At 36.8% G+C, this 24301-nt stretch overlaps 1 protein-coding gene across 2 annotated transcripts in view; it reads left to right on the top strand.

The window, feature by feature from the left end:
• The window catches only part of FOCAD (focadhesin), a 92068-nt gene that overhangs the window by 16024 nt on the left and 51743 nt on the right, over positions 1 to 24301 (top strand). For both annotated transcript variants that reach the window (XM_050987326.1, XM_050987327.1), the window contains 7 exons: positions 3243 to 3344; positions 5776 to 5980; positions 8193 to 8399; positions 8839 to 8926; positions 9589 to 9791; positions 15046 to 15303; positions 24158 to 24262. In XM_050987326.1, the coding sequence (XP_050843283.1) occupies positions 3243 to 3344; positions 5776 to 5980; positions 8193 to 8399; positions 8839 to 8926; positions 9589 to 9791; positions 15046 to 15303; positions 24158 to 24262 (1168 nt within the window). The remainder of the gene's footprint in view (positions 1 to 3242; positions 3345 to 5775; positions 5981 to 8192; positions 8400 to 8838; positions 8927 to 9588; positions 9792 to 15045; positions 15304 to 24157; positions 24263 to 24301) is intronic.

The raw sequence follows: 24301 nt of genomic DNA, 5'->3' as shown, positions 1-24301 counted from the left end.
TGATGGAGTTAGCTTTCTCCAGAGCAGCCATTTGTAGCCAGAACAGTGTTGATAACCAGTTTTGGCCACTGCTGAGCAGTGCTATATTCCTCCAGCCCATTGCCATCCCTCAAAGGACCAGTAAGGGAGGGGTGGTCTAGACTTTGGGAGGGGTCATAGCCAGGATAGCTTACCCAGTCTAACAAAAAGGATATTTCATATTGTATGACACTGTGCTCAGGAGTAAAAGGTAAGAGGAAGGAGCTGGGAGTGGATTTATTGTTAAGGTGTTTGTCTTCCAAAGCAACTGCTATGCATACTGAAGCCCCACTGCTCAGAAAGTGGCTACACATTGCCTGCTGATGGAAATGAAAGAATTTTTTTTTCCCTTGCTTTCTTTTCTGGCCTTTGCTTTTCTTAGTAAACTGCCTTTATCTTAACCCAGGAAGGGCTTCTGTTAGCATTCTCAGTGCAAGTGGTTTATGATATATGTGTACAAAAATTTGAATATTATTTTTTTCTGAAAAGTATAAGCCTTTTTTTATGAACTAGTATTTCATTATATTATTAATTATTCATCATGCATGATTTTACTGTTTTAAAGTTATAGAGAAATGCTACTTTTCTGAATTCAAGATTCAGAGCAGGTAGCAAAATGCTTTAAAAACGTATATTTGATGGAGTGACGTGCTGTTCCTGAAAGGACCAGCTTTCTGAAAGGGTCAGGGTCACATCTGCATACACAGAAAGGTATGTTGACTGCAGACATTGTTTCCTCATACAGAAAAAGTTTGTCACTGACTTTGTCCTTTAAATCAGATTGGAGCTCACTTCTGTCCAGAGATGTAACAAAAATTTTCAGATGACCCAAAAGTTAAAAATAACGTATGTTTCATTGTGAGATTTATATCTTTGTTTGCCTGGACATTTCCATATTATGAGTGGGTGACCACTGTGTTGGCTTGTGTGTTTTGCTTTATCCTGAACCCACTAGCAGTAATTTGGGGTAGTGGTGCTGTAATGGCATTTAAAGATGCAGGTTTTACAGTCCTGTTCTAGCAATTCTTAAGATGGTGTTGATAATAAATTGCATCTACACACCTCTGTTTTCCTTCTGCTAATTGCAGAAGTGATCAAGTGGAGCATTCTTGGTTTGTACTTTTTAGTGGTTCATTATTAATCACTGTTCATTGTGGAGCTTAGCTGGCTTATTTCATCATCCAGTTCATTGCAGTTTTACTAGTTTCAGAACTTATGAGATGTGTAATAAAAGGTTTGCTTTTTTCCCTAAATAGTAAGCGATTTTAATTTGAAACTTGGTGTGTCAGGTGCTGACTTTAGGAATGTTCCCCTGGCTTTGGTTTCATTGCAGCATTTATATGATGACTGGAGATGTATTTTCTTGATTAGGAAAGGTGGCTAATTTTTTAAATATGACAAAGTTATTGAAATAAGAAGCTGCTATAACCCTATATGTCTTTACAAGGACTGTGTACTTTCAAGGTCCTGGCATTGCATTCCAGCTTACTGCCTGATAAGGATCTGGTCTATGATGTTGTTGGATTCAGGTGCTAGACAAGCCACAACTTTTTTGTCTCTTGTGTGCTGTCATCTTTGGAAAGCTGCAATGAAGCAATAATCTTAGCTTTTCTAGTCTGTGCACAGATTGTAAAAGACTCTTAAGTTCAGTAAAATATTTACAGGATCTAGGATGGTGGACATATGAAGAACATTAAGTGAGTTGACAAATTTTTGAGAAATGAATGTGAGAAGTGACAGCCCCAAATATGAGGGCCAGACCTGTAATATGCATCGTTTGTGTTCTTAGTAGATGGCATCTGTTTTCTTAACATATTTCAAGTAGTCCATAGTATCAGCCTGCTTTCTGAAAGAACTTGTGTCTTCAGATTATTTATTTCCCTGAAAAGAAACATATGTCTTCAGAAGAAAAATGATTTGATGAGCAGAGGTGGAACCAGTATTAAAAAAACCCTGTGTTTTTAGCTGTGTTGTAACTACATAGGAAAGAAAATGAGAGTCATTAGGTATGTAAATACCCTTCAAGCAGCTTTCATTCTTTGATGACCTTGACAACCAGTCAGTTGCCCAGGACTCAAAAAATGTTAACATTGAAAATGTAAAAAAACAATAATGAGGAACGCCTCTTTTAGTTTAAGCATAAGTCTGCTAGATGGTGATTTTTCATAAATTGTGTTTTGCTAGGCATAGCATAACTCCAAAAATTCCTGATTTTAGTAGGTAAATATTACCTCTTTAGTTTAGCTAAGGGAAGTCTTAATGTACCATCACATTATGCATTTTAAATTTGCCTGGTAATGGGAAAAATTAGATTTTTGTTCTTAATGGTGTTCTTTCAGATCTCACTCACTTCACTTTTAACTGATTTGGTACAGTGCTGCTAAAGATGAAGCCCATGGGTTATTGCAGTGTTACTGGATATGAGTGTGTCTCAGTAAATGTTGTCTTCTCTAGTAAAGAGACTGTTGGAAATTTTGGCTTTTTTCATCCTCAGAAGTTTTTAAAACAATGGTAGTAAGTGAAATAGCATTGTAAATTGTTCCTAAAAGTCATATCTGACTGTCACTCATGTAGTGTCTGAAACTGAGGCAATGTCTCTTGAGATATACACCACTTCAAGGGATAACTGAAATCATCCACTACTCTGTAGGCAAAACTCCTTTAAGGTCTTGCTGGTGTGTAGCACAGATTTTTTGGACCTGTGAGTTTGAAAGATGGTTAACCAAACTGAAGGGTGGTGGTTTGCTGCAGATTTATGCTGCCTTTCTCCCTTTGCCTTTCAACTTAGAGCCTAGAATGGTTTGAGTTGGAAGGGTCCCTAAAGGTTGCAGCACCCCAGTCCCCAGACAGAGACACCTTCCACTAGACCATGTTGCTCAAAGGCTCATCCAGGCTGTCCTTGACCTGTAGGAATGGGGCATCCAGAACTCTAGGCAGTAAGTTACTCTAGTTAAATGACTTTGGTTTTGTTTCTGACAGAACAGGTTATGTACTTCACCTTCCTAGATTTTCCTCCACCTGGAGGAAATTTTTATCTCATTTTGGAAGTTTTGAGAAAATATCTTCTTTTGATAGTGTAGCAATCTTAGCAAAGCTGGTAAAGGGAGTTGGTAAAAGGAAGAGGTTAAATTGGCTGTTTCGACAGCCATGCTTATAAGATAGTTGTTTTGCATACTTCCTTTCTGTGTTATAGATATAAATGTGATTTTTTTTTTGTCTTTCAGGAGCACTCCTCATCCATTAATCACTGTGCTAGAAAACAGGCCTGATTGCTGGCCAGTTCTACTACAGCAGATAACCACATTTTTCCATCAGTGTCCAGAGAGGTAAACGAATGAAAATTTTAAAAAAGCCTAGCAAATGTAGACAGCTGAATTATATCACTGTAACTGTTTTGTTGAAGGCAAACAAGCTGTAAGAATTCCGTCTTTGGTGAAAGATACTTGTAAAATGTAATTATACATTTACAATGTATATATTTATAATTTAATGTACGGAATATATACATATTTATAATTTACAATTCACAATTTAAAATTGTATAAATAATAATTATTAAATAATTAAATACTGATATAATAAATTAATATCAATGTCATAGCTTTTTATCAGCTGTGTAGATAAATTTTGTATGGGTGTAGAATAACTGGTGCAAAACTGATAGCATATTTGAATTTTTTTTTAAAAATAAGCAATTTGACTTATCAGCTTTGTAAAAATTTTGACTGCTTGGTCATAAAAAGTAAATACAGTGCTACTGTAACTCATCTATACAAAATGATGGGATGATGAAGGAAAAGTGAAGATGATTAAATCACCAGAAAGGATGAGGTCTTGAAAAACTATGTATCCTTCTGATTAAAAAAATATAGAAAAAAATCAGGGGGACAGCCTTATTATAAAGCATCATTAAAATGACCAAGTACCCCAGAACCAACAATCTTAACCTTTTCTTTGTGCTTACCACTAAGGAATTTGTCCAATAAAGCTTCAGTGTACGACAGTGAATCTGTGACATTCTCAAAGAGAACTGTTTTCAATGATTTTACACCTATATGTATGCTTTTCAGATAAAAAAAATCCCTTTTTTCCTGTTTTCTGAAAGACTAATAACAAAGTAATAATACAGAGAAATTGGCTTCTCTGTTCTCTTGCTCTTTGTAAAGAAACAAGCTAATTAATCTCTTAAATTTCTGGTGGGCTTAGACTACATGATCAATAGTAAGACTTTCAAGCAAAAGTATGTTTTGCTCAATTTAATTGATCCCAATATTTTTCAAATGTTGTTAATTCTTTCACTCAGCTGCTAAATCTGAGTCTTGATGCAAAACTGTAGAAACTTGTTAAAAACAGAGTTGTGATTTCCTGTTGGTATGCTGGATGGTAGGAAGGCTCTGCAGAGGGATTTGGACAGACTAGATCTATGGGCTGAGGCCAGTGGTATGATGTTCAGTGAGGTTCAACCCCAACTGCCAGGTCCTGCACTGTGGTCACAACAATTCCATGGAGTGCTACAGGCTGAGGGAAGAGTGGGTGGAAAACTGCGCAAAGGAAAAGGACCTGAGGGTGCCAGTTGACAGCATCTGAACATGAGCCAACATGTGCCCATGTAGCCAACAAGGCCAATGGCATCCTGGCTTGGATCAGAAATAGTGTGGCCAGCAGGTACAGGACTAGGAAATGTACTTGGCACTGATGTACTTGGCACTGGTGAGACTGCACCTCAAACCCTTTGTCCAGTTCTGGGCCCCTCATGACAAGAAGAACATGGAGGTGCTGGAGCAAGTCTAGAATAGGGCAGTGGAGCTGGTGAAGGGTCTGGAGCACAGATCTGATGAGGAGCAGCTGGGGATGTTTTGCCCAGAGGAAAGGAGACTGACGGGTGACTTTATCGCTCTCTGCCTGAAAGCAGGTTGAAGCCAGGTCGCGGTCATCCTGTTCTCCCAAGTAACAAGTGACAGGGTATGAGTAAATAGGCTTAAGTTGCATCAAGGGAGGTTTAGATTGGCTATTAGGAAAAATGTCATCGTGGGCGTGTCAAGCATTGTAACAGTCTGCTCAGGGAAGTGGTAGAGTCACCATTGCTGGAAGTATTCAAAAAGATCTTTAAATGTAGCACTTGACATGGTTTAGCAGTGGGCAGAGCTGATTGGACTTGAGCCTAAACAATTCTGTGATTCTATATTTGTTACTGTATTGACCATAAGCTTTATTAGATTCTTTTAGTAATGTCAAGGTCAGCTTGTATTCCTAACATGGGCATGCCAAAAGATTTGTTCTGTGATAATATTTTACTGGGAAGCCAAGTTGGTTAAAACAGTTCCTGTTTCACTGAATTGTATTAAGACCATTCTGCAAAAACTGATAAGTAAAGGATGACTCCTTTTTTACTGAAATTATGTTTTGTGTGTTTTAAAATTATATTTCTCAGAATGGCACATTAGTCTGTTATGACATTCAGCAAGGAAAGTCACTTTCTTGAATTGACAAGGAAAAAAAAAATTAGGAATGTTGTAACCTGCAGGTCTATATTGAGTCTTTTAAAAATTGCACTTTGAGGTATGGTTACGGCATTGGGTGTCATGACAGTACTTAGGTATGGTAAGTCCAAGTTTTTTTGTGAGATTTAGTAATGTCAGCACTTTTCTGTTAACTGGGTCTTGTGAATTTTTGCAGGTAATGTCACATTATTGGGTTTCCTTGTAGCTATGTTTTCAGCAGAAAGCATTCATGGCAAACTTATTTCTTTAACTACAGGGCAGAGGGTTCATGTGTTGGCATAATGGCTTCATTTCTAAGATACTTGTATTGTGAACCATCCCAGTTACGGGAATATGCTGAACTGCGAATGGGTTTACTTAAGATCTTACTGCAGCCTCGTGGGCCAAAGCACAAAGACGCACCCTCCACACTGGAGTGTGAGATCCTGCTACTTCTGTGTGATTTGATTCCACGCTTGCAGGTACAGTTGTTGCCTGACCCTACCTTTTACAAACAGATATTATCAAAAATAGCAGTATTATTATTATTATTGTCTTTCAAGTGTGCAAATACAGCATTCTTTTCCATTTTCTGTAGATGCAATTTGTTGATAATATATAAATCTAACAAACTGTCTCTTTCTGGTAGAAGGCAAGACTTTATTTGTTCAAATCTGATACACCTGCTAAGATAGGAATTTAAATATGTTTACCGTAATTACTTCTGTTTCGTTGCCTCAGTTAACATACAGTAAACTTAAACAGTAATGAGAAAATTTTCTTAAATGGCAAGGTATTTGTCAAAACCATACAGTTTTAACTTGAGGTGGATAAAATTAAAATTAAACAAACTATATGAGAAGCATGATCTAAATACTTCTAGATATTCCTTTCTCACTCTTTATAACAGAGTGATTAGTGGGTCTGAACACAAAATTTAGTCATTCTGGAATATGCTGAAGGTTTTGAATGTTTTTTTAAGTCACAGTGATGCATGATAGGAGCTAGGGACTTAATCTTACAGTCCCCTTTGGTTGCAGGCCTGTGATACTGGTTAAACTTAAAAGCTCTGCTTTTCCTTATGCTTTATTGTGATACCAGTTAAGCTTTTTTGTACCTATCTTTACCTTCTTCTTTTGACATTAGGACAAAGTTTCAGATGTATTTGGCCAAACATGAGGAGCTTTGTCCTTATTGCTATGGAGAGAGGGTTCATTAATATGAATAATGTAAAACTAAGTAGACTTCTAAAAAGAATATTTAGTAGCATCTTTCTTCTATGGCATTTTACTAGAAAAGTCTTCTTTGTACTCACAGCTACTTTTAACAATCTTTTGGAAAATATATAACTTCCATTATACTTGTTTATCTTGTTTCAGGTGTATTCCTTATGATGATGGGTACATGCTGATTTTTTCTAGTCACAGAGAGATGTCTGATTTTGTCTCAATTTTAACTGAGCTTCAGTATAACACTGTGTCTTAAATGTAGGACCAAGCTTCAGACTTGAAAACATTTAGCTGTAAAAGTGGCACTGAATAAAACTTACAAAATTAGTTTATGAACCTTTTTTTCCTTCATACATGTTGGCATTTCTTTTTTTTTTTTTTTAAACAGGAAATCAGTTCTTTTTTTTTGAACAGAAACCATGTTTTCGAACTTGTATTAATACTTGAACATTTTTGTCTTGCCTGAGATACAACTTCCACAGTGGAAGGTACTTCCTTCAAGAAGCCTGTTTGATAAGACTTTTGTTACCTGTCAATTCCTTCCTCTTCTTTTTCTGAACCTCATGTTATTCTTATACTTTCATTTTAGCATTAATTTAATCCTCTCTGTAATATAAATGCTGGAATGTTTCCCTGTCATTTTGTTTGACAGTGTCAACCAAGCTGTCAGAAGTACAGCTCTTCACTTGTAGACTTTTCTGCAGATCAATTCAGTGAGATTTTTGCTTAGAGCAGATTATTTATAGAACAAAAAGGGAATAAAAATCAGGGTGCTATGCTTAATGCTAGCTCCAGAGTTTGGATTGGAACAGTGTATTTGTTTGGAAGTAGAGTTTTCAAGGACAGAAAACAATGTAATCCAATTCATGGGGACTTTGTAGAGATAACCTCCTTCTTGAAACCTCTTTAGCTAGCATTCAGATATGGAGATACTGTTTTTGGGTATCACACTTCAGCTTTTAGTTTTTGTGGTAATTAAATTGCATGGTATTCTAGAATCAAGTAACACCACTGCCTTTCTCTTTTGGACAAATGTTAAAATCCTGGTTATTTTATAAAGGAAGCATTGTAGAGCCAGATGTTTCCGTTATAAGAATATTTACCTGCTTAATGAAATCCCCACTCACTTTTTTTGCTGTTATGGAAGCCCCAAGAGCTGAGTTAATTGCTGTGCTTTTAAATAAAAAGAGATTTTTCTCATCAGCTACCAAGAAATATTTAATTCTTTCACACGTTTCTCATTTTACTTCAAAATATCAAATAGTAGTTCATATGTTGGTTTTTTCAGGGAAGTTGAATAAGGGATTCCTGGCATTAGTTTATACAGATGTTTCTTCAAAGATTTGGTACTATATGCAATAGAAACACAGCAGAACTAATAGAACTAATTCTTAGTAATGCGTTGATAGGGAAGGGCACCTAAATCATAATTTGTCTTTGTTTTGTTTTAACCACTTCTCTGCAGCTTAAAGACTTACTGCAAGTTACAGAAGCCTTGTTTTTCCTTCAAGAGCTGTTCCTCAGCCTACTACGCTATCCTTTGTTTTGGGAAGTTCAGTTATCCCAGCTTAGTCTTCAGCTGTTATGCTTCTGTGAAGTGTGTTTAAATGTGACAGGAGAATGCTCATCTTTGATCTCCCTAATAGAGGACAACTTGGAGCTCCTAAAAGAGGTAAGAGTATATGGTAAAAATGTAAAATAGTTTTATTAAATATAAAGATTGTCATGTTTAAGGCAGTAGAGACACTAAACATGACATTCACCAAGGTGACCAGTGTTGATTTCAAAAGTTTTTAATTTTTTTCCCTTTTTTTCAGAAGGCAAAAACTTAACTGGTTCTGTATGTATCAATTCTGTATATGTTAATCTCTTAGTATGAGAATTTGTTTAAAGCAAGTTACAACAGTTTGACAAAGTAACTAAATGTTCTAATTACTTAGTTAAAATGCTATTTCCACATAGTTATGTTCTTTATTGCTCTCATCGCTGCACCTGCACTTACTATGATTCATGAAGATAATCTTACAAAGTTTTGGTAGTTTCCTGTTTGTTCTGTTTACTGTCACTGAGAAACAGAAGAGACTTGGAACTTTTTTCTTTTTTCCTTGTAGGTATTTCCAGTGGACCAGTATATAGTTGGGCTAGCACTTCTACTGCTGCAAATTCCGGAAAGTCAGCAAAAGTCTGTCTTGAGTCTAGGTAAAGCTCTTCTTATGAAAGAGGAATCCATACTCTTAAAACTGTGTCTTTGCTTCTTCATATTTATGAAATAAGCACAGCATTCTCCTGGAGTTAGATTAGGTGATGAAATAGGCTTTCTTTATAAGCAGAATTTTTCCTGAATTTTAAAAGTAATGGCAGTAAAAATAATTTTTCCTACTACACTGACTTATAACATCATTGATGTTACTGTATTTTAAGCTCCCTGCTGTCTTGGAGCTTATTGGTTTCATTTTTGAGCCAACAGGATATTCATATTCTGATGTTCATGAATCCTGAGTGGTTTCTTATTTCAAGTATTGAGAGCAGGCATGACAATCATGGCAATGTTTAGCTGTGCTTTTGACTTAGCAGTTTTGATTTGTATAGTTGTTCCAGTAAAAACAAAGGTCTGTGCTACATTTAATTTTTGTATTTTTTGCTGCCATCAGGTACTTTGCTATAAACAACAGAAATGTGTGTCTCTTTAAATGAAAAACAGCAAAAAAAATCTTACTTTTATATACACATACAGTTGATCTGGGGACCTTTGCTCAAATGGAGTGTTTCCTAGAAATGCCTGTGCCATGCCTAAAGGTACCAACATTCATTCATTTTTTTTCCTCCTTGACCTCCGTTTTTCCTCATCTTCTCTTAAATAGCCTACAAGCTCCTTTCATGTTCAGAAACCCAGGACATCTCAACCACAGCCCTTACTTTGGTGATGCCTGTGCTACAGATCTTATCTTCTGCAACAGTTGGAGACTGCCTATCAGGGGATGTTTCTGGAACTACCAGGCAGCAGCTGGCTGTAAATCTTTTGGGAATATTAAAGGAGAAAGGTGTGAAGGATAAACAGGAATTGGTAAATTGATAAAGTTTCTTTACTTTTTGGGGGGCAGGTAGGAGAGGCATTTAAATTTTTTTCTGCATGAAGCCTAGCTGCTTGGGAATGACTCTGCATATGTGAACTTCTTTGTGTGATACATTCTATGAGAATGCTTGAAAATATGTACGGTCCATAAAATTAGAGCAGCGGTGAAGTGAAAGTTTGTTTCTTTTCTGGATATTTGTTTTACTTAGTAAATGAGATTTTTTTACTTTAAGAGACCCTATAGATTGAAGAATTCATCTGTATTATTAAGCAAGTAACTTAGCAGAAACCAAGGTTACTTATATTTACTCTGTTTTTTTCAGACTTGTTTATTTTCTGCATCTCTTTTTCCTTACTGCTGTTTGTGAGTGTTCCATACTATTCTTTCTACCTCGGCTGAAGAGAGTACAGAGCGCCTAAGTGTCAATTGGCAAATTTTGTCTCATTAACCTGAATCTTTTTATATGTTCTGTTTTGGGTTTTAGTTATTTAGTTGTGTCCGACTTCTCTGCCATCTGTTTATCCACGCTCTTCCAAGAACAGGTGACAGCAAATCTCTTTGATCAAGATGTGTCTAGCAGTGGAGTAGCAAAGCTCCCTTACTGCTTTATACCCCTGTTTTGTGTAGAGAGGGTGTGATGTGACAAGTTGGAGGCAGATATAATGTAGTTCTGAGTCCTGCCACTTCTCCTTGACCTGGAGTCCTTCACATACTTCATCTTCTGTTTCTTCAAATCTGAAAAGGCAAGCCCATTCCTAATAGAAAAAAAACCCAACTTTTTTTAAGTTCACAAAACTGTACGCTTCATGGTCTGCTCTAAAAGAATAGACACTGGGATGACAGTGGTTACAGTTCATTTCCTTCTAATGGGACTTTCTGGGTGCCGGCCTGTACAGATGCCAGTGGAGGTTTGTTTCAATGAAATATCTTCATCACATGTCAGTCCTCTATGCTCTGTCACTCACACACATTTTGTTTTCTGTTGTGTTTTAGAAACTATTTTAGTGTCTTGTCATAGGACTAATGTGTTACTGTACAACAAGATTGCAGTGCATTGTGTTACACTGGCTTCCTGTAATAGGACTTGGTTGTACTAATTCTAGTGTTCTCTTTGCTTCAGAAAAACATGTGAAAGTTTTTCTGTTAAAGGCTTAAATAATTTTTGATTACTAACTTTTTCTGTTAGCCATATTACAATGGAAAACAGTTGTCTTTGCTGAGAATTCCCTAACAGTTTCTTCACCTGTGTCTCACTAATTCTTTCAGAGTTCATAGCAAGTAGCTTGGCAGATCTTTGGTAATTAATGGTTCTCAATGCAAATGGGGAGAGAATCATTTTGCCTGATGATTGTTTGCAATAATTATGCCGATAACCTTTGGTTCTCAACTAAAACATTAAAAATGTCAACTCTCTTTAATGGTCCCATGATAACAGTCAATTTGTGTTGTATGATCTCAGTGCTAAGAGAATAAAATCTTGATTGAATTATCCTTAGTCTTGCTTCATATTGGAAATAGACAAGAAAAAAGGTAGTAAAAACAAAGCAAATGCTACGTCCCCAGTGAAGAAGCTTTGAGCAAGTGTTTAAGAGCAAACATAGTTACGTTATGGTGTATTTTAATAGAGTCACAGAACAGCCCAGGCTGCAAGATCATCTGGTCTAGCCTTTCATAGGAAAGGAAGCCTAGATGAGATTATCTGGTATCCTATCCATTCACATGTTGAAAACATCCAGTGATGGGGACTATACCATGTCCCTGGAGAGATTGTTCCAGTGAATGATTGTTTTCACTATCAAAAATGTCTTGCTTGTAATGTTAGCCCTCACCTTCTCCCAGGTATCTTGTATCCATTGTCCTTTGTATTCTCCATGTGGCTCTTTGTGAAGGGAGTGCTTCTGTCCTCTTAGTAACTGCCCTTCAAGCACTGGAAAATAATTACATCCCCCTTGAGCCTTCGTTTCTGCCGGGTGAAAAGACCTGACTCATGGCACTCCTTTGACCCATCTTCAGTCCGTCTACATCTGTTTTGGAACTGTGGAGGCCAGAAGTGGACACGCTACTGCACGTGCAGTCTGACAAGCACTGGTGAAGCGGGATGGTCACATCTCTCTCTGTTAGCAGTGCCCCCATGGATGCATCTCAGGATCCACTTTGCCTCAGTAGCTGCAGCAATCACTGCTGACCTGGTGTCTGTGTGTTGTCCCCTGGGACCCCCGGGCTCCTCTTGGCAAGGCTGTTCCACAGCTCTTGGGTCCCAGCCTGGCCAGGCTCTTTGGTTTTGTGCTCCCAGGTGCAGGACTCTGCACTTCCTTGGTTGAGCTTTACACAGTTCTTGTGGCCTGGTCTTCCAGCCTGTTCATATCTCTGAAAGGTGGCTCTCCCTACTGATGAGTCCCCCTCAACACCCAGTTTAGTGACACAGAAGCATGGTGAGGGTGCTTTTGGTCCTATCATCAAGATCCTTGGGGGCCCCACTTGGGACAGGCTGCCAGCCTCAGTTAAACACATTGATCAGGAGAAAAGGAGGTATTGAGAACCAGCATTATCAGTAACTTTTCCCCTGTCCTGTCTAGTAATGGGCCTATGTCTTCCCTGGGCTTCTAGTTACCTACTTATGTATCTGATGAGTCATTTCTTCTTTTTGGTATCTCTGACCAGTTCCAGCTTAATCCTGACCTTCATGTATGCCACCCTGAAAATCCTAGCAAGGATCTTGTAGTCACCAATGGGTATTTGGCCTCCTTTCCATTGAGGGTGTGCTTCTTTTTTTGCTTTTAACAGTGCTCAGAAGTTAAATGTCCTTTAATGGCTTTTTTTTTCCTTTTGCATTGATGGTAGTGGGGAATATTTCTACCTTTCATGCCATGATTTTGAAAGTTAGGATGGGGCTAGGCTTTCATGTATGCTTTGCCATTGAGGGATTTTATATATGTATATATATGGGTATATGTGTGTGTGTGTGTATGTATATACCCACACAACCCCCTATATATATATTTGTGTTGATAGACTGAAATTTTATACTTAATTCGCTTGACTAGAGTGCAGCAATAAAATAAAATTGTAATCATAGCTTCCCAATAAAGGGAGAAGGGAGTGAGTACAATTATGTAGCAAAACCTTTTGGGAATGTAATGCGGAATGGGAAATATCAATATAATATTTCAGGCTCTACCAATTTTTAGCAGTTTTTCTCAGGCAGTTAAAAAAATATAAAAAACAAAAAAAAAAGAACATCACTATCACAAACACAAAAAACCCCCACAAACAAGCAACACCCTCTCAAAGAGAACTCCAAACGGCAGAAAAGCTTTCATAGTCTGCTTTTGATTTCAACACCTGTTATCTTCTACAGACAGACAATTAAACAGTACATCTTATGGATCCTGAAATTCTTATTAGACCTGAGTATGTCCTTGGATAAAGTTTAAATACCTTTTTCAATAAATGGAAGTATCACAGCTGTACCCAGAAGAGATTTTTGGCTCCAAGTAATCTTACTATCCAGAGGAGATAGCACTTTAGATTGCCTCTTTTTCACATACAATAGTTGTAATGTGTAAGTAATGGAATAAGCTAATTTTAATGTAATTTTTTAAAAGTAATCTAAAATACAAGGGCATTCTACTTTTCATTTATCCACATTCTACTTTCCTGTTAGCCAAAATAAATTTACATTGAATCAAACTGTGTGATGAAAATGAAATTCTGCAGTTTTAATTAGAACGTCTTTTACCACTCAAAGTCTTTTTTTTCCCTGGTTATTTAAAGCTGAGTGAACCCATGACTTTTGTATGCTGAATTCTGCTTTCAATGTTCATTTGGAGATCTCTTCTCCAATACTTTCCTCACCTCATCTTTATATAAATGTTCTTCACTTGATTACTGCCTGCTAACTACTTTCTTGATAATGTAAAGATTTTTTCTAAGCAAGCAAATAATTAGTGGGCAGGATGTCATTAAGCTTTCATGTTTTAATGAAAAACTTTGAACTTTATTTTACAGGAGCTATAAAATATATATACCCTTATATAAAAATCTGACTTAAAATAATTCTTCATTTGCATTTTACAACTTTCCTACTGCTAAATGGTATCTACCATGACTGCAACTGTTACTGACAAGGTTATATTTCTTTAGAAGAAATCTGTAGATGAGTGGGGGAAGATTTTGGAAATCCTTTTAACTTCGGCATAATAGTATTTTATCCCTACATTCCTGGTTAACACCTGGTTTTCTACCCTGCAGTACTTAGTACAAATGCCAGAAGTTAGTGTGGCCTTGTCTTAACTCCCTATGAGTGTGATTAATAAGTCATGTTCTGCTAATACTTCCTTATTTATTTGTGTTAGTGATTAATATGTATAGTTGATAGTTTTGAGAACAAGGGTTGTCTGTCAGACCAAAGAATGATGAGAGAAATACATAATGACTTGATGACATATTTGAGGCGCTCTCGAGAAGAGAAAATTCACCAGAAGATCAGGAACAATGCCCAAACAAGTCCATGGAAATAGTTAACATATAGATGTATTCAAATATGGAATGTATATGTATCTGTTTCAGAAATATAACCCAGTTTGTTAGGTTACTGAGCAGGAATGCTTTGTGGAGAATTCCCTATGCCTCCAGGAATAAGCTGACATTAAAGTAATATCAGCTTTCTAAACTAACAAATTGGATTGAGAGTTTACTTCCCTGTTTTCAGTGACACAACTGAAAGAGTATTTGTTCTGAGAAGCAAAGCACTTCTTAAACAAAAATGTTAAGTCTGGTTAACTTAAACCTTTGGTATTAAGTACTATTAAGAGTTAAGACAGTTTTTAAAAGTAGTATAGATGAGAGTTAAAATTCTGGGATTATCCTGTCATTGTAAGAAATGTAAGTTTTTAACATACTCGAGAATTACAATACCCATTTTAGTGGGCAAGTAGCACTGCAGTTACCATCAAGAACAGGAGTGATGGATGTCAGATAAAATGGGAACTTCTGAGCAGGGAATTATTAACCCGTTGAAACATCTGTAGTGCAAGAATTCATGTAAAATATTTTAAAAAATGTATCACTGTATTGTTTATATTTATTGCATTGGGATCATATATATATGGTCCCAATAAATATATCACAGTGTATTATTTATATTTATTGCATTGGGACCATAAAAAATATTTTGGGTGTTACAATTGTTCTTTCATGGTATCTTATTTGTTTGAGACCTTGATTTGTTTCACTTGTTCTCAGGTGCCCTGCAAACTCCTTTGCCCCATAACCAGCTCTTACAGTTCATTGTATACAACCTGGAAGATCATGATGCTCATGAAAGAGAAGTCTGCAGTTACTAAGTGGCTATCTTCAGTGAAGTCACTGCTACCTGTTAGCACTCAAGTACCTGCCCATGTTTTTCTTTTGTTGGCTTATCTATTGATCCAAGAAAATGGAGACAGTCTTCGAGGTGTACTCCAGGCTACAACAGAAATAGCCAAGGCTGATTGTTCTCAGGTAAAGATTTATTTTTATTGGTTTGGAATTTTTTTCAGGATTTGGGTTGGATTTTTCAGCCTGAGAGGGGCTGCCACAGCTTCATGATGCTAGGTCTAACAAGTGGCAGGGCTGCATACCCAGTAGGTACAGTATGGATTTCTCCAGCAACAGTGTGTTGAGAGTGTTGCTTTCTCTTGAGCTACTAGTGGCTACTGGGGATATTTCTCCTCAGAGACACCTTCGGCTCGCAAGCAGTTACTATTAAGCACTTGAGATAGGCCCATGCAAAGCAGAACTCAGTTTACCTCTAATAGAAAAGTCCAGGCGATAGTGAAGAGGAAGAGAGTGTGTTCTGCCGGAGAGTTAAATCCAGAGTTTATTCCAAGGTATTACAGTTCCGAATCTCATGGCTGCTCCGAACAGACCTCGACCGCATGGCCGCAACCCCTTTTAAGCTCACAGGAAGGTCGGGGGGGGGATGACAGGTGAGCTACCAACCAGGTGGGAGGGGGAGGATCTCAGGGAACAATGACATCTGGACAGGCCAATGACCGCAGGCCTGAAGGGCTTCTTTTGAACTTACTGGGCAGGAGACAGGCAAGGAGGAAGTAGTCACAGCTGAGGGGAAGAACCTAGCTTTACACCACAACAGAGAGCATGCCCTCTGGATCCTCGTCTCACCAGCTGTTGGCGTCTCAACACTGCTGAGGGAGATTGCCCCTCATCCTGCACAGACGTGCATACACCTATACTCTCAGCTTGCTCTCTTTTGTGTGTCACTTAGAGCAAAAAATGTATTATGTCTCTGTTTTGGAGGATTTTGTGGTTGTTTAGACTTTGGAAGGTGACTGGCTTATTTGTTGATATCCCAGAAGCATGAAAATAAGACATGAGGAACTGAAAAGGGGCTACCAATTATTTCCAACTTCTGGTGACCTTATGAATTATTCTTTATGTACTTCTCTGGTTACTGGAAGACTGCCAAGTTCCTTGTGACACCTTTATTCTTGGTTTTTAGAAATATGGGCATAGTCTTTGTCTGCTTCAGTACTGAATTCAAGCTAGAATTTTATAGGACGCTTAAACTTATCTCCATAATCTGGAAAGACAAAGGGGGTTGTCTGGAAACAGCAAGGTAATGCAGAAGGCATTGTACAGAAACAACCATAACTTATTTGTAAAGCAAGCAAGAAAGAAGTGTTGATTCTGCTTTAATTCATGCCATAGAGACAGGCTTTATTTTCTTTGGGTTTTTAAAAATTATTTTTTTCAAAGAGTTTGCATGTTCTACAGCACAAAAGTTTTTAAAGTTACAATTTTGACTGTACTATTTAAGTACATGTTGGAAATCTGGTAGCATAAAAATCTTATCTCCAGGAAAAACAAAATCCTTTAAGAAGCAGACAGAAGTAGAAAGATTTTGCCAGAAAATAACACTTTTACCTCCTACAAGCCATTTAGACCTCTTGTTGAGAGGAAGGGTGCAGAGCTAATCAATGAAAAGGGAAAGAATGTAAAATTTAGAGGTAATGAAAACTGTGATCTGACTATGACAATGTGATCCTATGCTAGGAGTCAGAAATTAGTCTTCCAGATACATTTCCTCATGTAACTGAGACAGGTTTTTGAGGGACGACACTGTCACTAAGCTTAAGGAAACATAGATGCTTTGTTGACCTACATTTTTTTTCAAGTAGTTATTAAAACTTCAGTTTCTTACTTAAGTAGAAAGCACCTAACTGTGCTCCAAGGTCAGGAGTAAGCAAAATGAATTGCACTTCTGTGTAAAAGCAAAGCTGAACTGATGTAGAACCACCTGGGTATCTCTTCTTTAACTTAGTTTTTTCTTGCAAATGTTTCTGTAAGTCAGCTTTCAAAACTATTAGGAGCAGTACACCTCAACTCAACTATGAATAGTTTGACATGTGCACTAAATAGTTTGTAACCAGGGATCCAGGTCCCAGTCCTTGCAAATTAATTATTCTCTAGGAAAAAGGTAGGTAAGACATACATCTGCCCTGTTGTGGGAACCTTTCTTGTCTTCTGATCCAAGCTGCTGCAAATGAAGCAGGTTTCTTCTTGTGCCTAGCTAGCTGTGTAAAAATTAGCTTCAGATGCTCTGGGAGTGGGTTTCAGTTTTTGTGGACTATCTCTAACCTGTTTTGTTGCATTGGGTCTTTAAATGGGATGATGAATCAGTGGCATATTACAGGAAATCCTTTGGATTTGGAGGACTAATGCTTTGTTTATTAACTATTTTATATAGTTGTTCAAAATGCAGTTTAACAGTCATACAAGAAAAGCAATAACTTGCTGAAAAAATACCACTGAAGTAAAATGGGACCTGAGCAGAATGGCCTGAAGCCTGACTATAGGGAATGACTGCTGTGATTTTCATTGGATTGATCTAAAACAGCTCCATTGACTGCAATGAACAGGTTTAGAGACAAATCGAAGAGCTAGTCAGCAGAATTATAGAAGCTTTAAATAGATACAGGGAAAGTGATTTAACCTGAAGCTATTCATGTTTAGCATTGTGTGAGTGGGTTTTTCTTATTTGTTTATTCCTATTTTAAGACAAAGTTTTGTTCACTAATACAGTAAAGTAAGATTAATGGACAAATCCTGTTGAGCTAACTATTGTGGTCAGACTACCTTAGAATTAAGAAGTCTTCCTTAAAATTAAGGACCTGCATGAAAAAGTCCTCCTGTCATTGGGAAGCATGGCTTGTGTTCAAAGGCAATGTGAAGTTCAGACTTCATAATATGTTTTGTTTCCCTAGCAATCAGCAGAAGTCCGTGGGAATTAGAAACTCCTGCAAAAATGCAGAACTCACCCTGATTTGTTGATACTTTCTTACTGGCTCACATTTTGTCAGCTGATAAGGGGTGTAGATGGAGAGCTTTTAGTTTTTAAAATTACTGTGGGCTTTAAAATACTTTTCTGCAAAATATGTAATGTAATCGGGTATCTTTGTAGTAGTATCACATAAAACAATCAGTATAACTGGTAATATAGCAGATGTTCTGCTGAAACAGAACATCTATATTTGAAAATTTGGAATGGGAAAAACAGTGTGCTTCGTTGGGGTGACGTTTCTGTTCCTAGTCGTCAGTTAAGTGCAATCAAGGACAACATATTCTCCAGTTAGCAACATTTAGTGCATTTCTAGCTTTTAAATGATGTATTTTACTCCAAAACATTTTAGTGCTTTGTAACTTGAACTTACTGTCTGGTTCATTTGAACTTGGCATCATTGGGCATATGTCTTGTCTCTGACAAGTTTTTTTAGTTCTGAGTCTGCTTAATGGCTCCATAGAGATTATTACAGTGTAGCACTGCACTGAAAGATTATCACATTGTTTCTTGAAGGTTCATTGCTCTGAGGCAGAAGAATTACTGTAGATTTCTCTCATCTTTCTCTTGCAATAACAGTACAGTGAGAGAAAGCATTGAAGCTCCTGAATGGAGGATATAACTGATTACTTTAATAAACTCAGTCAGCAGTGTGATGGCAACTAACACTAACATACTGATGGCGGAGTTATACTTCAGACATCGCTTTCTTTGGTTTTGTGTTTTATTCGGTTCCACAGAAATAAATGGTGCTTTATAAAATATGGTGGAAGTAAGTGGTTGGAATGTAAATTAAGAAAGTGAAAAACTTATCACAACGAACTTGTTAGACATTTTGAGTCTTCAGTTCCTTCCTTAGGGTACTTTCTGAAGGATGCGGTGGAAGGTGGTATGCAGCATAGTAGTTAGAAGGCTGTTCTGAAGCAGAAGGAAGTCAGAGGACAGGTATGGAAAGAAGAAAACAAAAAGTGGTTGTTCAGCCCAGTCTTACTTTTAGACAGTCACATCTATATTAACTGGAATCTTTTCCTTTGGTGTTAGTGGCACTTCAACACTCACTTTAAAGCTATATATTTGTAACAGGTATATTCTGAGTTCTTTGAATCATGTCCAAATCAAAGTAAACGTGGGCTAGAAATTTACTAGCTACTACTTCAGCACTTAATGTTGCAGAAGTTAAATTAATAAAGGGCAAAATTTAGAAGTGTCTACTTTGGAGCCACTGTGAATTACCTGTACTCCAGCAGAGTATATAAAAATGCTGAGATGGTGTGGTGACAGTGAGAGCATAAAAAGAATTGTGTGATAGGGTTTTTTGTTGTTGATTGTTTGTTTTTTTATGTGATCTAGACTGTCACAGAATTCTGCTGCTAGTGAAATTCCATTACTTTGTTGTTCACAAAGGGACACAATGGTTGTAGCTGTGGATATTGAATTGAAAAGCCACAGGTGATTCTCATACAAAATCTAGTTGAAGAATTGTGTTTCAAAACAAAACGGAGTCAGAAAGAGATTGCTTTCATGGTTTATTCCAACTCTTCACAGAGTTCAGTAACAGTAGCTCCTGTTTTCACACCAAATTGTTGTTTTTATAAGGAGTCTATTATCTAAACTGATGGAGCAGTTAAAAAATATCACTAGGTTTAATTATTATACCATAATTGCTCTTGCAGACATTGTTCTGGTTATGCTTTATTTTTGTTTTAGTTTTTTTTCCCTTACCCTCTCCATGAAGGGAGGCTACAGAATGTTTCTCTACATGTATCTCTTCTTTCTCCACTGAGTAAAAGCCTTTTTATGGTGCAAGGTAATGGTTTTAGCTGAAGCATTTTAGAGTAATGGTTCTGGACTTTCACTGTGGAAGAAAGCCCAGAAGAATTTTCTAAAGGCTGAGGAATGAAGAGTAGTATGTGGGCTGTTAGGCTTTCAGAAGTAAAATTCTCTGCACAGGCAGCAGAGACACATGAAGGACTTAACTGGTCTTTCTAATTGGATGAATTGTCTTGTGCAGAAATTGTTATTATGCTCTCTGAAACCCTTGCTGTGCTGCAAGGAGAAGAAATTAAATCATCTGACTGAGGTCACTGGTGGATATAGCACAAGATCTATTACAGTTATTTGAGGATTATGAGTCTATAGAGGACATGCATTCTTTATGGTCTTTCAACTGCTCAAATGAACTATTTTAGTGGTAAATGACACCTTCTGGGAAGTTCATCTGAAGATGCATTATCTTGTGTTGTTTGGGAGTGCATTAATACTAAAAATGTAAAATACATTTTTATTCATGTAGAAAACATGTTTAAGGATAAATTGAACAAAATTTGTCTTGTTCAGGTGGTGCCTAATGCTTTTTTTGTTAGATTCATTGTGCAATCTTTAGCGAGTAGCAGTAGGGAAAGAATCATGTCATAGTTGTTGCTTGTGGACAGACTCTTCATTGATTGTAACTTACTGATTAGGATCAATAAGTTCAGTCATGTAGAGTACATGAAACTTTTGAAAACCTAGCTTGTGTTTTCTAAAAAGTGCTTCTCATTTTTGAGAGAAATTTATTTTATAGTTTTATAAAGAGAAACTTAGCTGCATTTATGCACTTATCTGAGAAACTTGTTCCTTCATTTGCCTGAATTGCTCAGTAGTTTTGTCTTGTTCATTGAAGCAAGAAATGCCAAAGTACTGTATGCTTTCAGAAATCTTCTCATTTTCCTGTCTTGCCTACTGGACAGCTAGGTTGATGTTTGATCTGAAAAAATTCAGCCCAGAAATGGAACCTGCTATTCTCCCTTAGCTTGGGCTTTCTGAAAAAGAACAGTTGCCCCGTAGCTCAGAAAAAAGAAGTCATGCCACCAAATGGCAGAGAATGCTTCTCAGGTGTGTTTATTAAATAATATAATTTTGTCTATGTTTAGTTTTATTTTAAAAGGGAAAATTGTTGAGAAATATCAGCATCATTTTTGTGATGCAAATTAGTTTTAAAACCAAAAAACATGATGTCAAAACCCTTCTTCAGATTCCTAATGGCATTCTGCATCCTCTGGTGCCAGTGTTGACAGGCAGCAGGCCTCCCATTCTGAAGCTGGTTCCTGCCTACTGGGAGCTAGTGAATTGTCATATCAACTTTGTGGAGCTGTTATGCCCTTGATGAAGATGTAGCATAAATCTAACATTGAAATTAATCATTGTTTTGTCCATTATATGAGGGAGATGGACAGAGGAGCAGCTTTGCTGTACCAGAACATTTTGGTGTTTTTCCTAGTCTTACTATTGAAATATATAGGACAAAACAGACTGTAAAGGATAATACTTTTCAAGAAGTTTCTTTACAGTAGCACATGCATAAGTATTTACTGAGAATTTTGTAAATCAAACTTAGGATCTGTTTACTAGATGGTAGTGTAAAAGCAATTGTCGAACTTTGATTTAATATTGCCTTGTTATGAAGTTTACTGTACAGTAAACTTCATAACAAGGCAATTAATGTAGACACAGGACTTGAAATGAGATTCCCATCACAGCTGATGAAGGCTGGGCTTAAGCAGAGTGACTTTAGAGGGTTTGAATAGTATTATAACTAAGGATTATGAATATAATTTTTTTAATATAATTTGGTCTCACTGCTGATGTGTAGTCCAGTGTAGCTACAACTGAGGAAAATTAGGGAAGTAGTCTATTGACAAGATAACTAGCTTAAGATGAAACTGAGTTGCCCAAGAACCTGCCTCTGGCAAGAAGAAGGGGTAATATGGGAAGAGATGGGAGGTTAGCCACTTAGGTAAGGATGTTGATCATTTGATCATTATAATGACATATCTGTCATCTCTACTGCTTGTCTTATATAGCCTGTTTGCCCAGCACAGCATTTATCAGGGATGGATATGATTTAAAGAATTGACAAAATCCTCTTATCCTCTGTGTTGAGAGCCTTCCAGTTAGTCTGCTGCATATGAAACCTTTTGATAATTTTATTAGAAGACATTTCTTCTCTGTTAACATGTTAACAGTGGTATGAAAAGTTTCTGTATCAGTGAATCAGTGGAAGAGCATGTGTGACCCTCCCTGAGAATTTTGAAACTTAACATGGTAATGCAGGTTGCTGTGTTAGGGTTAATGATTACCTCTACCCCAAAGATAGCCAATGCCCACTGCTTACTCATAACTCTGCAGTTTACCTTGTATCATTCAAAGATTTAGATAACAGTAAATTAGGTGATATGTTTTTTTCTTGATGCTCAAGGTACAACAGGTGCCCAGAAATAGAACTGCTTTCCTCTATCAGGTTTCCTATATTCAAGGAGACTTCTTGTCTACCTGTATTATTTGGTTTCTCTGCAACCTTCCCATAACCTAAGGCTTGATTTAACCAAAACAGGTTCTTGCTTGAAGGATGTTGAGCCTTTGGCGCTTAAGTCTTATTTTGGGTTCTCTTTAATCAGGAAGGTAACTTTAGTTTTCTTGCTGTATACTTATGTACTTAATTTTCTCTCAGGCAGTGCTGTTGTCTCTTTAGTATGAATAAAGCAGGGAAATACAACTGCAGAGACTAGCTGAAACAAATCATTACAGTTAGGGAGTGTGAAGAAAAGGTAAGGCAGCAAATTAAATCTCATGTTTTGAGTGCAGGTTTTGCTTTTCCATGTTTCAATGTTAATGCCGACATTAACATTTAATCTTATTGCTGAATTTTACCTGGGACCAGAATTTACATTAATCATTTCTGCCATGCCGGAGAAGTGGTATAACTTACTTCCCGCATGCCCTTTTCTGTTTTAAAGAATATAATACCAGCAGGGAACATCAGTGCACAGCTGTGCACACGCCAACAAGGTACTGTGAAGAAATTTAGTTCTAGCCTAGCCAAAATCAGGACACAACAGAAGCTGTAAAACTGCTCAACTTTTCTTAAATCCAAAAGTTTGAAAAACAGGGAAGGGAGGTTGCCAATGGGAAGATGCATTCAGTTTGAGTGTGAAAATCTGTTCAAATGAATACCACCATAAGTTCTCAGCCTCATTTAATTTTTGTGCTTTGAAATATGTTTTTAAAGTCAGTCCTCTTTCTAGGCAGGTCATAGGGTGATGACTGATTCTATAGAAGGTAGACAATAACTTCGAGAAATAGAAAAAGAGGAAGACTAGTCAATTCCACAAAAATCTGGAATATTTTTTGGTTTATAAAGAGATTTATTCTATTTAAGAATAAATGTCAATTCCTATTTTTGAAAATGTAAAAAATAATGCATTATAGTTAATTCATTAGCTGGTAAATGCAGATTCCACAATATAGTTTTAAGTTTGTGGAAGCACCAGTTCACCATTGCTGATCTGCAAAGATAATGATGACTTGTAAAACAAACAATATTTTTTTTTGTCTCTGGCTTGGAATCAGGATAGAGCCAAGTATGCAAAATCCCAGAGCACTTGAATTATTAATTATTATTCCTCCTCTGCCTTAGATCTTTTTACAGTGAAAAATGTTATCATCTGCTCATGTAAAAATGCACGTTAAAACAAATGTTGTAGCAGAATTTTCCATTGCTTTTTAATCAGTATCTGTATAAACCACCCATATATATATATATATATGAATAGCATATATATTTGTGTGTTTCTGTGTGTGGTTTTAGTAGCCATAAAAAAAATTGCATCATGATTAGATTTAATTTAAGATTAAATTTAATCACACAGTGATAAGGAGATGCACAAGAAAAAAACTGTAGCACCTGCTTGTGTGAAAATACAGAAAATCTGATTAAAAAGGGAATGGAGATATGTGAGTCTCCTTTAATTTATTGTAACTTCAGCAGCAGCTCTCTGGAAGTTTTGTACCTTATAATAAGAATGCAATAAATTATATTGTATTATGTGACAGGTTTCTCATATATGCAGGCAGAAAAAAAAATACATAAAAGTTATGATTTTCTAATATATTGGGACAAGTTCATTGTTTTTTTAAGGTGTTGTCTTGGCAAATTTGGCAAATTCCAATTTATTTTCTGTATTTGTTCTATTTTAGGTGCCAAATCTGATCCCTGTTCTGATATTTAAACTGGGAAGACCTTTGGAGCCTGCACTTTACAGGGAGATACTGTATACTTTGCCTACACTTGGTGTACATAAGGTCAGAATGAAAGATTTTTAGTAAAATGAAAGCTGTATC

The sequence above is a fragment of the Serinus canaria genome, chromosome Z (assembly GCF_022539315.1).
Source record: "Serinus canaria isolate serCan28SL12 chromosome Z, serCan2020, whole genome shotgun sequence".
Lineage (NCBI taxonomy): Eukaryota > Metazoa > Chordata > Aves > Passeriformes > Fringillidae > Serinus > Serinus canaria.
This window is presented reverse-complemented; position numbering and strand designations above follow the sequence as displayed.